The sequence below is a fragment of the Lathyrus oleraceus genome, chromosome 6, assembly GCF_024323335.1.
Source record: "Lathyrus oleraceus cultivar Zhongwan6 chromosome 6, CAAS_Psat_ZW6_1.0, whole genome shotgun sequence".
NCBI classification, from domain to species: Eukaryota; Viridiplantae; Streptophyta; class Magnoliopsida; order Fabales; family Fabaceae; genus Lathyrus; species Lathyrus oleraceus.
In genome coordinates, this window is record NC_066584.1 from 135,491,325 (window position 1) to 135,507,056 (window position 15,732).

Genomic DNA, 15,732 nt, shown 5'->3' on the forward strand with positions numbered 1-15,732 from the left:
TTAAATAAATACTCAATAAAAATCTCTAATATTATAAATTATTTATAATAATTATAATTACTTCAATTGTAAGTAAATAATTGAAAATCATCTAATTATTTTTAATAATTTAAAATAAATCCAAAAACAACTATATTTGTATCAAATAATTTAGACACCCATATTTCTATTAAATAATTGTTTCAATTAAATAAATATTTGATTATAATAGTAATAATGTATTATTTTTAGAAATTCTAATTATTCTGATAACTACTAAAATATTATTTAATGATTACTAATAATCTAAATTTTATTTTATGTGCTCTCAACCTCAATATTTTCCGTAATTATTAAATTACTAAAATATCCTTAAATCCTCCAAAATAGTAAAATAGCTTGAATACTGTAGAATAACTTAAATACAAAATATCAAACACATCGACACTTTAATAATTAAATAAAATTATTTATTTAAATTTGGGGTGTTACAAATAATGTATGAAAAACTCAATCAAAAGGGAAAAATCATGTTCTCCAGAATAATATGAGGAATAATTGTTTTCACGTCCCACACTCTTGAGAGAAGAACATAATAACCACTTCCTAGATTCAAATATCCTTTCAATAATCTTTTATAAATACCTCAACGGTAGAGTTGAAAATGGATCATTCTATTCACCTAAATTTCACGGATAGAGACCTTCTCACTACTATGTTTTTCTTCTTCTTTTAAGTGAGCTTTTCATATTATTAACAACCTTAAAATATTGCATACATCCCTCTAAATACAAGGTTATCCTTATTATACGTTTTTAAAAATTATGTTTATAATACATGCTTTAGGGGTGGTCCTTGTTAGAACATAAAACTCAAATTGAAGGTTTGACAATGGTGGAAGATAAGAAATTTGGGGAAGATGAAGTTGAGAGAGAGAATTAGAGAGAAAAGAGTAATATTGGATGAATAATAATTTTGGCATTAATTGGAATTGGAAATATTACAAAAGTATTTATACATTGAGAGAATAAAATGATACAACTCAACAATACAACTAAAGTGACTCAACAAATAAATTCTGTTAGTTTTTAGAAAGGTAATAACAGAACTTTAATTGCATTTAACACACCACCTCACTTTAGTTGCTCCAAGTCCACCATGCTCAAGCACTTCTTCAGCCTCTTGAACACATCATTTATCACACCCTTTGTCAACAAATCCGCGACTTGGTCTTCGCTTCGGCAATAGCTCAATCTAAGCTTTCCATCACCGACCAATTCTCTCAAATAATGAAACCGCATCTCAATATGCTTGCTCCTTCCGTGTGCAATCAGATTCTTCGTAAGATTTATTGCGGAAATATTGTCTACAAACAGTGTGGTGGCATCATCATCACCATATCCCAATTTCTTCAATATATTCATAAGCCACATAGCTTGGCACGCACCTAACGACGCCGCAATGTACTCGGCCTTACAAGAAGAGAGTGCTACAACCGGTTCCTTTTTCGAACATCAAGAGATTGGTGTACTACCAAACATAAAGATGTACCCCACCGTCGATTTTCGGTCATCTTTATCTCCGCACCAATTAGAATCGGTGTAGCCAAGTAAATTACACTTACGCCCCGTGTCCGATGCGGGAAAGAGAATTCCACAGCCAAGAGTACCTTTCACATATCTAAGGATCCTCTTGACCGCCGCCAAGTGAAACATATTAGGTCTCTCCATGAATCTACTCGCAATACCGACACTAAAAGTCAAATTCGGTCGCGTATTGCACAAATACCGTAAGGATCCAATCAAGCTCCGGTAAAGCGTTGGATCGACATTATCCTCCTCATCACTTTTGGACAGCTGCACTCTAGCCTCACAAGGTGTAATAGAAGCATTAAAATGATCCATATCACACTTTTTAAAAATATCTAGAGCATACCTCCTTTGGTGCATAAGCAACCCCACTTTTGACTTGTGAAACTCTATGCCAAGGAAGTAATTCATGACACCAAGGTCCGTCATCTCAAACTCTCTCATGAGCTCACTTTTGAACCTTGAAACACTCTTGTCATGGCTGCCCGTAATTAAGAGATCATCAACATACAAGCAAAGTATAATAACACCATCATTCGTATCCGATCTCACATAAACTCCATGTTCGGATACACATCGTTTGAAACCAATGTCAATAAGAAAGTCGTCAATACGTTTGTTCCAAGCTCTTGGAGCTTGTTTCAAACCATACAACGCCTTGTGTAGCTTGTAATACTTCATCTCTTGATTTTTTATCACGAAACCGGGTGGTTGCCCCACATAGACTTCCTCAACAAGAGGACCATTCAAAAATGCAGATTTGACATCCATTTGGTAAACCATCCAATTGTTGCTATGCGCAATACCAACAACTAAACGAATAGTCTCTAATCTAGCCACCGGTGTGAATACCTCCTCATAGTCTATACCTTCTCGTTGCAAGAATCCCTTCGCCACTAATCGAGCTTTGTGCTTGATTACTTCACCTTTGGGATTTGCTTTAACCTTATAGACCCATCGCACACCTATCGGTTTCTTTCCAAGTGGTAAATCGACCAACTCCCAAGTACCATTTTTCTCAATAGATTCCAGCTCCTCTTTCATTGCACATATCCACTTAGGATCACTTAAGGCTTCTTCCTCATTTGCTGGTTCGGATTCGGCCATAAGCGCGAAATGAACAAAATCATCATCGTTATTCACTTCGTTATCTTGGAATCATTCGTAATCTCGGAGTCTATGAGGCAAGGCTCTTTGCCTCACTGGTCTACCATTATTAACAACATCATTTTGCGCTACTGTAGGTGCTGGTACAACAGTGTCGGAAGCCTCCGGATCAGTGATTTCAAAAAACTACTCCTGCTGTTTTTCTGTGAGTAATCGATTACTGCTAGTAGGATAATCGGTTACTGCTGCATTTTCTGCACTTTTGACTTCATCAAAAGTCACATCCCGGGTTATGACGATCTTCTGATTTTTTCCATCGAACAACTTGTACCCTCCAGTAAAGTGATATCCTACAAATATCATCTTCTCACCCTTATCATCCAGTTTCTTCCGAAGTTGGTCCGGTACATGACGATATGCAATTGATCCAAAAACGCGCAAATGATTAAAATTCGATTTGAAGCCACTCCAAGCCTCTTCCGGTGTGATTTTCTCCAGCTTCTTAGTGGGACACCTATTCAACAAGTAGGTGGCTGTAGACACGGCCTCACCCCACAATTTCTTAGGCAAATTTTTCCCACAAAGCATACTACGCACCATATTTGTTATTGTACGATGTTTCCTCTCGGCAACCCCGTTTTATTGAGGTGTATACGGAGGCACCACCTCACGTATAATTCCCTCAAGATCAAAAAACTTCCCAAACTCACTAGAGGTATACTCACCTCCACCATCCGCTTTGAGAATTTTGAGCTTACGACCGCTTTGGCGCTCCACCATGGATTTGAAATTCTTGAAAACTCCAAATACCTCATATTTTCTCTTGATAAGATATGTCCAAAGCTTCCTACTAAAATCGTCAATGAACGTAACAAAATATCGATTGGCACCATAAGTCTCTACTTGCATCGGTCTGCAAACGTCGGAACATACCACCTCAAGTAAGCTTTTGGTTCTTTGACCCGCATCTTTGCTAAACACATTCTTGTGTTGTTTAGCCTTCACACATTCCTCACACAATTCAGTTGGAATACTAATGTGTGGCAGCCCCGTTACCATTTCACTTTGTTGCAACTTTCTTAGATCCCTAAAATTAAGGTGACCAAGACGGTAATGCCATAACCACTCATCTCTACTTGCCGCGGTAGCTAGACAACGATGCTCCATAACCTTTAACTCAACCTTAAAGGTTCTATTGGCATCCATCGACACTTTTAGAATCAACACACCATTTGAATTCAAAACGCGTAAAATCTTGTCCTCTAAATGAATTTTGTATCCTCTTTCAAGTAATTGGCCAATGCTTAAAAAATTACACTTAATTCCTGGTATATACAAGACATCTTTGATCCTTTAATGTCCATCATTCCTTTTTCCGATCAAAATATCTCCTACCCCTTTGGCGCTTAAAGTGGTGTCGTCGGCAAATTTGACTTTACTTTTTGCCGCTTGATTGATTTGCACAAACCAATCTTTTCAACCCGTCATATATGTTGAACAACCGGAATCCAAGTACCACTCATCTCTCCCTTGGACTCCATCATGACCGGTAACCAATGCACTTCGATCCGAATGCGTTTTTTCGCTATCTTCCGAAATAGTACAGCTGCTGTCCAGCAAACTGTCACTACTGTAGTTGCTGCCCGGAACATCCGTAATGCCATAACTCTCCTCCGTGATCATTACTAGAAGTGTGTCCTCATGATCTACCTCTTCCCTAGCAACCTTGACTTCATTATTGTGATTCTCATTCGATTTACCACGACACGAATTTGCAAAGTGTCCAAACTTTCTACACTTGTAGCATTGCACCTTACTCTTATCACACTTCTTAAAACCATTGCTATGACCACTATCCTTGGAGATACTTTCACCTTTTTCACTCGTCGAATGCTTTGAATTTTGCGAATCGTTTGAACCAAAATTCTGAAAATTTGATTTACCTCTCGCCGCAAATTTTCCTTTCGACCTCTTATTCTTTTCATTGAAACGCGTTTGCAAAGCAATCTCCGCTTTGGCTTTGTCTGCGCCTCTCTCAACCATCCTTTGTTCATGTGCCTCTAACGAACTTTGCAATTCATCCTTGCTCAAAGTTGTTAGATCCTTTGATTCTTCAATAGCCACAACTATGTTGTCGAAACGCGACGTTAACGAACACAATACTTTCGATACAACATTCTGCTCAAGAATCATTTCCCCACAAGATTTGATTTGATTAACTAACCGGGTAATGCGCGTAATGTACTCTTTGATCATTTCTTTGTCTTCCATTTGTGTTAACTCGAACTGTCGCTTGTAAGTTTGTAACCTTACAACCTTCGCTTTGACGACACCGACATATGCTTTCTCTAAGATTTCCCATGCTTGCTTCGCCGATTCACAATCGCCAACCTTCTCGAAATTGTCGTTATCAACACACGAATGAATCAAGAATATGGCTTTGTGATCCTTCTTCTTCTCTTCTTTGTGTATAGCTCTTTGAATGTCGGTAGCCTCTCCCCCTAATTGTGTAACTCCATTGATGACGATCTCAAACACCTCTTGATAACCAAACAAGACCCTCATTTGTTTCTCCCATTTATCATAGTTCTTCGAATCAAGAATCGGGAGATTGGTGGGAATTCGATCATTGGAAACGGTTGCCATTGTTGCAGCGAATTAGGATCAATAACCAAGGCTCTTGATGCCAAATGTTAGAACATAAAACTCAAATTGAAGGTTTGACAATGGTGGAAGATAAGAAATTTGGGGAAGATGAAGTTGAGAGAGAATTAGAGAGAAAAGAGTAATATTGGATGAATAGTAATTTTGTCATTAATTGGAATTGTGAATATTACAAGAGTTAGGGGTGTTCAAAACCAAACCAACCCAATAGAAAACCGCAAACCAAACCAAACCAAACTGAAACCACAAAACACCGCATTTGGTTCGGATTCGTTTGGGTCATTTTTTAATAAAACCGCACGGTTTGATTTGGTTTGCGGTTTATATTTTGTAAACCGAACTAAACCAAACCAAACCGCATTATGTTACAACCCAAATTTTACTTATCCCACATCCAACCAAACCATCAAACCTAGTATGCCTTAACCTTACAATTACAAACAATTTTCTCTTACTCACGCTTAGGGTTTCAATTTCAACCTTCTTAAATCTCTCATAGTAGTATCACACATTCTTCTCGTCTTCTTTTCCATGTAGGTTTCGCCTATTATACTCTAATAAGTCATCTCTTATGTTCTTTCTTTTTCATCTTTTATGTTACTATTTTCTCTTTTAATTATATTTTTATCGCACCTTTCTTCTCAATCTCGCATCTCTTATGTTCTTTTTTTCATCTTCTCTAATCTCTCATCTCATATGTTTTTTATGTTTTATTATAATGTCTTCGATATTATTTTATGCTACTATTTATATGTTTTTTATTCCACTTTTGTCTAATCTAATTTTTTGTATATTGAATGAAACATTTTTGTCTAAATATGATGAGTTTTGATGTTATTTAGTCATGTATGAATGATTAAATACAAAGTTATGTTGTTCTCTATAGGTGTATGTATGGCACAATAAAAATATTATAAAAAACCGAACCAACCAAACCAACCCAAACCGCAATGGTTTGGTTTGGTTTGGTTTGATTTTATTTCTAAAAGCCAACCGAACCAAACCAAACCGCATGCTTTTTTCTCTTGCGGATCGGATGATTTTTATCACCAAAACCGCATAAACCGCACCGCGAACACCCCTAACAAGAGTATTTATACATTGAGAGAATAAAATGATACAACTCAACAATACAACTAAAATGACTCAACAAATAAATTTGGTTAGTTTTTGAAAAGGTAATAACAGAACTTTAATTGCATTTAACAGTCCTCGTAATTCTTTTTTTTAGTTTGATTTATGTTCTTTAATTTTATTATTATATTGTTTTTTTAATAATCTTTAGCTTTATAAAAAATGGTTTGATTTATGTCCTTTTAATTTTATTTTTGTATTGTTTTTTAATAATATTTAGCTTTTATAAAAAACGTGTACACATTAAATGCATATATTTTAATATACTTTTTATTAGTGTTTTATTTATGAATATTAATTGATTAAAAATATAAAAAATAATAAAAATTTGATTGTTTGCTATTTGAGATTTTTTATTTATAAATATGATAAATTTATATATTTTTCTTCATAAAGTTGAATTAAAATTTAATAATTATCATGTTTACATGTCACACACAATTTGTCCATTATTTATGAAAGTTTAAATATTAATAATTTAATTATAAAACAGAAACTTCATGTCGAGAATGCAATGTATATTGGTCAACTCATGGTAGTAATAAAATATGAATATTTCCTTAATAAAAACAATTTATTGAATAAAAATGAAAAAATAAAAAAATTAGGAGACCTAAAACTGAACGAAACTAACAAGAAACTAACAAAAAAATGATAGTTGGACATGCCTAATTTATCTTATAATTTCTTTTCAAAAACACAAATAGGAAGTAAATCTCACAAAATATAATAATTAAAAAAAAATTAATTAACTAATTTATCTGCACATGCATTTTTCTCTATGAAAATGTGAGATATTTTAAATTTAAAGGAGCGTATAGAGGGTAAAGTATTATTCAATTAAATTAAAAGACGCCAATGAATAATATTTATATTGTAAAATGCACGAGCATCATTGAATTAGTTTCTATCAAAATCAATGTTACTATTTTGAAACCAAATATCATTTCTTGTATGTCAAATTTTCCAAAGAATTATAATGAGATTCATGATCAAGTTATGAATTTGAGTGCTCCAACTTTTACAAGTAAGTTTGAAAAAACTTTCGTAACTAATTCTATCAATGTTCATGTCAAACAATCGCTTCATCCAATATCAAAAAAGTAAATTGTACATGCATCTAAGAAATAAGTGGTATGAACTTTCCGCATAATGAAATGAATCAATAAGTTCTCATCATCACATTTTCTTGATTCAATTATATCATTTAAAATTATATAATTATAAATGATTCTCGTTTATTAATTTTTCAATCATATTATACACATAGATAGAGATATTCACGATTTATAAATATCAATAATTTATTTATTAATACGTAAATATAAATAAATGTTGCCATAAAATATTCAATCTTAAATAATCATTTTTCATGTATTTAACTCAACTATCAGATATCAATTGAGTTATCTCATTCATTTTATACAAATATTTCATACTAATAATTTTTTAATACATTGAATTTATTCAATTTACATTTTTATCAATATTTTTATTAATTATATATGTCAAAATATAAATTGTTTATATACTATAAAATATTTATATTATTCACTATATATGATAAACAATTTTGTGTCATAATAAAAAGGATTTAAATAATATACTAAAACAATATTATATTTAAAATCAAATTAAAAGATGAGTGAGATAGATAAATAATATATGTTAATTGAATTAAATAAATATACAACATTAATCCAAAGTTCAAAAATATAAGCCAAAGCATATTTTGACATATCACCTCACACAAGCATGTCAAAAACGAGTAATTGTTACAATTTCTAGTGAAACAGACATATATATTTATTAAACTCGTAATAAAATATTATTATTTTTATTAAAATAATAATAATAATAATAATAATAATAATAATAATATAATATTAATCTTGACCAAGAACAAATAAATTATAAAAATATTAATAAATAAATTATTAATTGAATATTACTCTTTATATCTATAACTATAAGTCAATTTAAAAAAGAAAAATCCCAATTACCAATTCAATATTAATGAATTCTTATCTTATCTTCTATCATTTATTATTCTCTTTTCTTTTACTTTTAATAATATTTTTTCATGTCATCAATAAAATAAATGAAAATTCCATAAATATTTATAATTTTTTGTATAAAATTAATTAATATGTAAAATAATAAAAATATTGAATTACATCACTAATCTTTCTCTTTCAAGTTATATACTTTAAAATGTAAATTGTTTACGAAACATTTTTTAATTAAAAATCAATTCATAAAGTCTTATAAAAATTAAATAATAGTAGTAGTTAGTACTAGTATCATTCATGAACTGTGTTGTCTGAAATTCGGGGTTTATTAAATAAATTCAAATGAAAAAAAACCCTCCCGCTAGAAACATGAAATAAAATTACCTTTTTTTTCCAAAACTCTAAACCCATTTCTCTCATTTCTCTTCTTCTTCTTCATCAGATTTTCGATTTTCTCTGTCTCTCTCTTCAATCTAAACATGTCTACTCGTCATGAGAAAGAAAAAGGCGTCAACGTTCAAGTCCTACTTCGTTGCAGGTACTCTCTGTTTCATTCAATTTCATCATCATCATTCACTTTTCCATCATCAAATCAATACATCATTAATTATTCATTTATCATTTTCTGTTCCTTTTCAGACCTTTCAGTGAAGAGGAATTGCGTGCCAATGCTCCTCAAGTTGTAACTTGCAACGACTACAATCGAGAAGTGTCTGTTTCCCAGAACATTGCTGGCAAGCATTTTGACCGAGTTTTCACTTTCGATAAGGTGTTTTTCGCCCCGAAATCCTTAATATTTTTTATTACTATCTCATTGTGTTATGCAAAACCTAAGTGTTCATCCTTAATTTTTTGGACTCTGATCACACACTTCACTCTTGGTCTGCAAGCCGCCGTCAACATTAGTTGCATTTGCTATTAGAATTTTGGAGATAAATTACTCAATTTTTTTTAAATTGTTGTTTTCTTTTAAAGGTATAAATTTTAATCCAAACCCGTTTATTGCGGCCCCAAGCCGCTATTGCATTCGCTAGAGTTTGAAAATTTGTCATGTATATGCTGCAGGTCTTTGGTCCTTCCGCAAAGCAAAAAGATCTTTATGATCAAGCTGTAGTTCCAATAGTAAATGAAGTTTTAGAGGGCTTTAATTGCACTATATTTGCCTATGGTCAGACTGGTACAGGGAAGACATACACAATGGAAGGTGATTCCAAAAAGGCAAAGGTACAATCTAGTGTCAATTAATATAATGAATGTCCTGCATGTCTTGTCATGGATCATGTTTGATGAAGTTATTTGATTATTATACAGAGTGGGCCTAATGGAGAGTTGCCTGCAGAAGCAGGAGTCATACCTCGGGCTGTTAAGCAGATTTTTGATACTCTTGAAGGCCAGAATGCTGAGTATAGTGTGAAGGTTACTTTTTTAGAATTGTATAATGAGGAAATCACTGATTTTCTTGCCCCGGAGGAAATTTCAAGAGTTTCTTTAGAGGAGAAGCAAAAAAAACAGCTTCCTCTTATGGAGGATGGTAAAGGCGGTGTTCTTGTAAGGGGTCTTGAAGAAGAAATTGTAACAAGTGCAAGTGAGATTTTTACACTACTGGAAAGGGGGTCTGCCAAACGGCGTACTGCAGAGACTTTATTGAACAAACAATCAAGTCGGTCACATTCCTTGTTTTCTATTACAATCCACATCAAGGAAGCAACCCGAGAAGGTGAAGAACTTATAAAATGCGGGAAACTGAATTTGGTTGATCTAGCCGGTTCGGAAAATATCTCCCGTTCTGGTGCTAGAGAGGTATTACACTTTAAGCATACATCTTACTTGGTAAACACTGTTGGAATTTCCCAATGAATTGGATTTTTGTGATATTTAAGGGTCGTGCAAGGGAAGCGGGAGAAATCAATAAAAGCTTACTTACTTTAGGGCGTGTGATCTCTGCACTTGTGGAGCACCTTGGCCATATCCCTTATAGGTTTTTCCCTCTTCTGTTTGTGTCTGGATTATGTTCCATTCGATTTGTTAACACCCTTCACTTCTAGGCTTCGTTATATTAAGTTTTTGTTTGAGTCTTTGTGTTTAGATATCTACAGTTACATGTTTTGTATGTATCTTTTTCCTGTTTGCTTATATAAAATAGTTGGAATTTAGGGATAGCAAGTTGACACGTTTATTGCGCGATTCACTTGGCGGAAGGACAAAAACATGTATCATAGCGACTGTCTCTCCTGCAGTTCATTGCTTAGAGGAGACCTTGAGCACATTGGATTATGCACACAGGGCGAAGAACATAAGAAATAAGCCCGAGGTTTGTTATTGTTCTTAAAAGCTTTGTTAAACTGTGCATATCTAGTATGAAGTCATTATTTTGGGCCATTATCTTATGAATGCAGCTGTTTCAATTCAATTTTTGATTTGCGGGAAATTTAGTGCTTGTTGGTGATTAATGAACGCTGTAATATTCTCTTATTCCAATTGCTGAGAGAACTTGCCTTTTACTCATATACTAGTGTTTCAAGTTTGTTGTCAAGTGAGCTTATACTACACTGATGATAAGACATTCTAGATATGCGGATATTTTCCTTTTTATTTACCATGTGTCCATGCCACATGTTGTCTCATTCTGCTCTGATATGATTCATTATTAAAGCTGGAGTTTTTTTCCTTCTAATGTGTCTATTCTAATTTTACCAGGTTAACCAAAAACTGATGAAAACAACTCTAATCAAGGATCTCTATGGTGAAATCGAACGCCTTAAGGGAGGTTAGTTGTGTTTATCTCATGGTTGATAAAGTTATGTAAGGTTTTTAGCTTTCTCTCTTTTGAGAGTTTCTGAGGGTGGTGGAATTTGTGATTTTGATAAGAGGTTTATGCTGCTCGTGAGAAAAATGGCGTCTACATACCAAAAGACAGATACATTCAGCAGGAGAATGAAAAGAAGGTTGTTTTCTAATATTTTATTTTATACTTGTTTCCTTTATTGTTGCAATACAAATATTTCGACATGTTTAACCGGAAATGTATTTTATTCCATGTAACATTCAACCACTGAGAATGTTATGTACGATTTTGTGTAGTTCGAAAATTCCTTTTTTTTTCCAATTTTTTTACTTCTTTGTTTTTGTTCATTTATTGGAATGGTCAGGCCATGTCAGATCAGATCAAGCAGATGAATGGTGCATTAGACAGTCATAAGAAGGTTTCTTTTCTTGTCAGCTATCTTATATTTAGATGATACTTTGGCCTGGTCCGTTTTCATGTTATGCTTAGTTTTTTATTTTTTTGTTTTGTATATTTCAATTAGCAACTTGAGGATTTGCAAAGAAAATACGATGATCAAGTTTTGCAGTGCTCGCATTTGAGCTTAAAACTCGTTACCACTGAGGTAAGTTATTGAGTATTTGTTTTTTGTTGCAAAGTTCTATATGCATTCTTATAAACGAAACAATTATTTTTCGTACAGAAAAACTTGAAGCAGACCAGCATATTGCTTGATAACACAGAGGAAGAATTAAAGAAATGTCGGTATATTCTGAAAGAAAAAGATTTTATCATTTCTGAGCAGAGGAAAGCAGGTATGATTGATTGTATGTTTTAATTTTATCATCATTTATTTTGTAAAATACTTCTTTACTTTGTTGTGCTAATGATATTTATTGCGTGCAATAGAAAATGCTCTTACTCATCAAGCATGCATTTTACGAGCTGATTTGGAGAAAGCTGTTCAAGATAACGCTTCATTGTTTTCGAAAATTGGTGAGTGTTCTTATTCTTTTCATCGCTCTGATTATAAGAACCTAATAATGGATATGTTATTGCATTTATTAGGTAGAGAAGAAAAATTGAACATAGATAACAAAGCTACGTTGAATAATTTTCAAGTGGAGCTGACCCAGCAAGTTGGTTCTCTTTGTAATACTGTGGCAACATCATTGTCTCGACAGAACGAGCACCTTGAATGTGTGGAGAACCTTTGTCATTCATTTTTGGACATTCATGATAAGGTGCGCGTAAAATAATCTTTTGTCACGGTTATTTGTTTATGACATCCCTTCACGTTTTTCCTAAATTTGTTGATTCATTTTCCTATGTTTAGAAAGTAGAAACTCCGGTCATGATCTTACATTTCTACTTTTTGTATTCTTGTACTCATTCACGCATCCTTCTTTTTGTTGCTTGTAGGCAGTTGTTGATTTGAAACAAAAAGTTACAACTCTAAGGGCTTTGTATATATCTCGTGTCGAAGCGATGCAAAATGCTGTGTGTTTGCATAAGTCGAGTTCTGATGAAACCTTTCAGAAACTATCATCTCTTATTTCTTCCAATGGTCACTCTGTTGAAGAAGTACGCTATGCTACAACTGTTGAAATTACTTACATTTATTTGGTAATGATGTCTTACTAACATATCTCGTTCAACAATAATAACAAGTAACTTTTATCTCGTGAATCAGTTTCTTGCATCCGAGGCCACCAAAGCAGATTCAATACTTGATGATCTTCAGACTTCTCTTTCATCTCAGCAAGGCGAATTGACACTTTTTGCAAGTGAACTACGCCATGTAAGTGCTTATGGGTTTCTTGTTGTTTATATCTATAACTTTTAGTCACTCATTCACATTAGTGCTTTTTCTCTTGCAATTATATATTTTCTTACATTTTTGTTCTGTATATTGCCTCATTTATTTTGACTGTACAATTGATCTGTTTTTTTCTGTGTTGTTTTTTGGCTTTGTAAAAAAAGAGATTAAGTGTCAATGCCGAGCAAATAAAGGATATATCCGAATGCACTCAGGAATTTGAAGATAAGCTTTTAAAAGAAGCAAAAAGGCTTGAAAACTTTGCGTCTGCATCTGATGAAATACAAATGAAGAGTATCGCCGAGTTTAAAAAAGCTTTTGAGGTGATAACATGGCATTGTTAATTTATTCCCTTTTAAAATAGTTTGTTGTTGATACTGATTGAAAATTGCAATACTTATTATGTGCAGGAGCAATCAAGATCTGATGCAGAGAAACTTATAGCTGATATGACTAGTCTAGTATCAAATCACATTTGTCGTCAAATTGATCTGGTCTGTTCCGAGTGTTTCTTTTGATATATTCCATTTTCTTCTCTTTTTTTTTCCTCCTTTGGGAGAGGATTGTTGATGGGATGACATGTGTTTGTGCCCGTCAGTTAATACTGAAAAATGAAAATGGATCGGTTGTTGAACTTGCAGGTAGATACAAAGCTCGGGGATCTTAGAAAAAATAGCACTGCTAGCAAGTCATTTTTGGATGAACATGTATCATCAATGGGAGATATTCTGTCCGGTTCAAAGAAAAAGTGGCGGGGCATATGCACACAAGCGGAAAAAGATGCAAAGGACACCGCAGAATTTTCTACAGCTAAACATGGTTATATGGAGGAGCTCATACAACGAAGGTGAGTGCTATTTCTCTTAGATTCACGCTTTTTCTGTTGCTTTACGTTCTAACAATATCTTTTAAATTCATCTCTTTAGTATCAATACTGCTCAATCAGCTTCCCAAAATACAAAAAAGACACACGAAGTTATAAATGAGATCGGAGTCAAACATATTTCGGCAGCAATGTCACTTATCAGGTGTGTGGCAAATTGATTGAAAATAACCATCTAACTCTATTTTCTCAAATATTAATCATCTCATTACTGGTTTCCATTTGATATTGATTAATTTGGTACAGGGATGCTACCTACTGCAACACGCAACACGGTATTGAGATTAATTCTGTTCGGGTTACAGCTGCTAAAGATGCGGAAAAGAACAATGATGAGACCTTTCAACGGTTGGATGGTGAGTGTCGTGTTCATGATATTTGTCCTTTGATTTAGCAATATCGTTTTGATGAGTTATATACATGTATATATATTTTAAATTCTTTCACGCAATGTGATTCACAATTTTGCATGAATTTCAAAGTTCTTTTGTAATTTGTATGTTGCATTTATGTGGTTCGTTTGTTGTGATATATTTTGCAGACATGTCTGTACAAGAGCGGGATTCCATATCCGATGTTTTGAATGTTGTCAAAGCGCACGTGAACACACTCGAGACCTTTAGAGAGGATCACTCTGGCCTAGCAACTTCAATCGAAGAAAAGTCGCGCGATGTTTATCAGCAGCAGTATAGAGTAGGTTTTTCTGATTCAATCTTCTGTTTAATGTTCAATAGGACATATTGATGTTAATGAAGTTATGTTTATGGCTTGTTATATTGTATTTTTCAGGACTATGAGCCATGTGGGACCACCCCAACAAGATGTGAACTTGAAGTTCCAAGTAAGGGGACAATAGAGTCTCTTCAATCCTTACCAATGGAAGCCCTTATCGAGGAATTTCGGGAAAACAATTCATATGAATCACTTGATATAAAGGAGTTGAAACCGTCGCAAATACCTCGTTCTCCCCTTAGTCAAGTAAATACAGGCAAAGGGAGAACGGGACATTCGTAACTTAGTTAATATCAAATAAGATAATCACATATATTTTGCAACATCTCTGAGTATGTTGCTCAATTTTGTTACTTCCTGTCATTCATTTGACAAATACCTTATAATGATATAGATGCTTGACTAATAGAGGAGATAGTCATTCGGAATCATGTGAAGAAAAAAAGTGTATCTTGTTATAGTGAAAATGTAAAATAGCATTTACTGTGTTACATTATGATATATTTACTTACAAAAAAAATGTGAAGGCCAGAGTATCAAAAATAGCATTCTAAACCTATGGTTTTTAATAACTGGAATATAAATTTTCCTTGGCTGCTACTAGGATCTTTTTTTGCTATGGAAATTGGTTTATCATGATACCTATTTATGCTTCTACTAGCTCTTCAACTTGGAGTTCTATATCTTTCAATACTTTGATTAAAATCCCTAATTCATTATCCTTTACTGCATGGTTTTCAAACGGTTAATGGTAGACATTTGTCTTCTTTTAAATTTATGAAAATGTGGATCTGTCATCATGATTGTGCGAATGTTGTGAAGCATGTTTGGAAAGAAAACATTATTTGCTGTCTTTTGTTTGTTCTTAGTTAAAAGTTGAAATCTATTAAATAGAGTCTTAAGGATTGGAACAAAAATATTTTTGGAGAGGTTCATTTTAGTATGCAATCTAAACCAATACCTATATGTTTCTATTTCATCATGCGAAATTCTAAAAATACACTCTGTTTTTGGAGATGTATCTTCGGATACATCTCTTACATATTTGA

The 15,732-nt window shown here is 33.3% G+C and overlaps 2 protein-coding genes across 2 annotated transcripts; one reads left to right on the top strand and one right to left on the bottom strand.

Annotated features, from left to right (window-relative positions):
- Positions 1-4,151: 4,151 nt before the first annotated feature.
- On the bottom strand, positions 4,152-5,321 carry LOC127094410 (uncharacterized). The gene has a single exon (XM_051033250.1). It carries the CDS (start codon positions 5,319-5,321, stop codon positions 4,152-4,154), a length of 1,170 nt encoding a protein of 389 aa, XP_050889207.1.
- Positions 5,322-8,787: 3,466 nt separating this feature from the next.
- On the top strand, positions 8,788-15,283 carry LOC127097453 (kinesin-like protein KIN-5C). The gene is made up of 22 exons (XM_051035948.1): positions 8,788-9,023; positions 9,125-9,254; positions 9,551-9,709; positions 9,797-10,285; positions 10,366-10,463; positions 10,640-10,796; positions 11,183-11,252; positions 11,354-11,430; positions 11,635-11,688; positions 11,794-11,874; positions 11,953-12,064; positions 12,159-12,245; positions 12,318-12,493; positions 12,672-12,833; positions 12,943-13,050; positions 13,233-13,391; positions 13,479-13,562; positions 13,710-13,915; positions 13,995-14,096; positions 14,198-14,307; positions 14,493-14,644; positions 14,741-15,283. The coding sequence occupies exons 1-22, from the start codon at positions 8,965-8,967 to the stop codon at positions 14,963-14,965; spliced, it is 3,057 nt and encodes a 1,018-aa protein (XP_050891905.1). The 5' UTR covers positions 8,788-8,964; the 3' UTR covers positions 14,966-15,283.
- Positions 15,284-15,732: the final 449 nt, after the last annotated feature.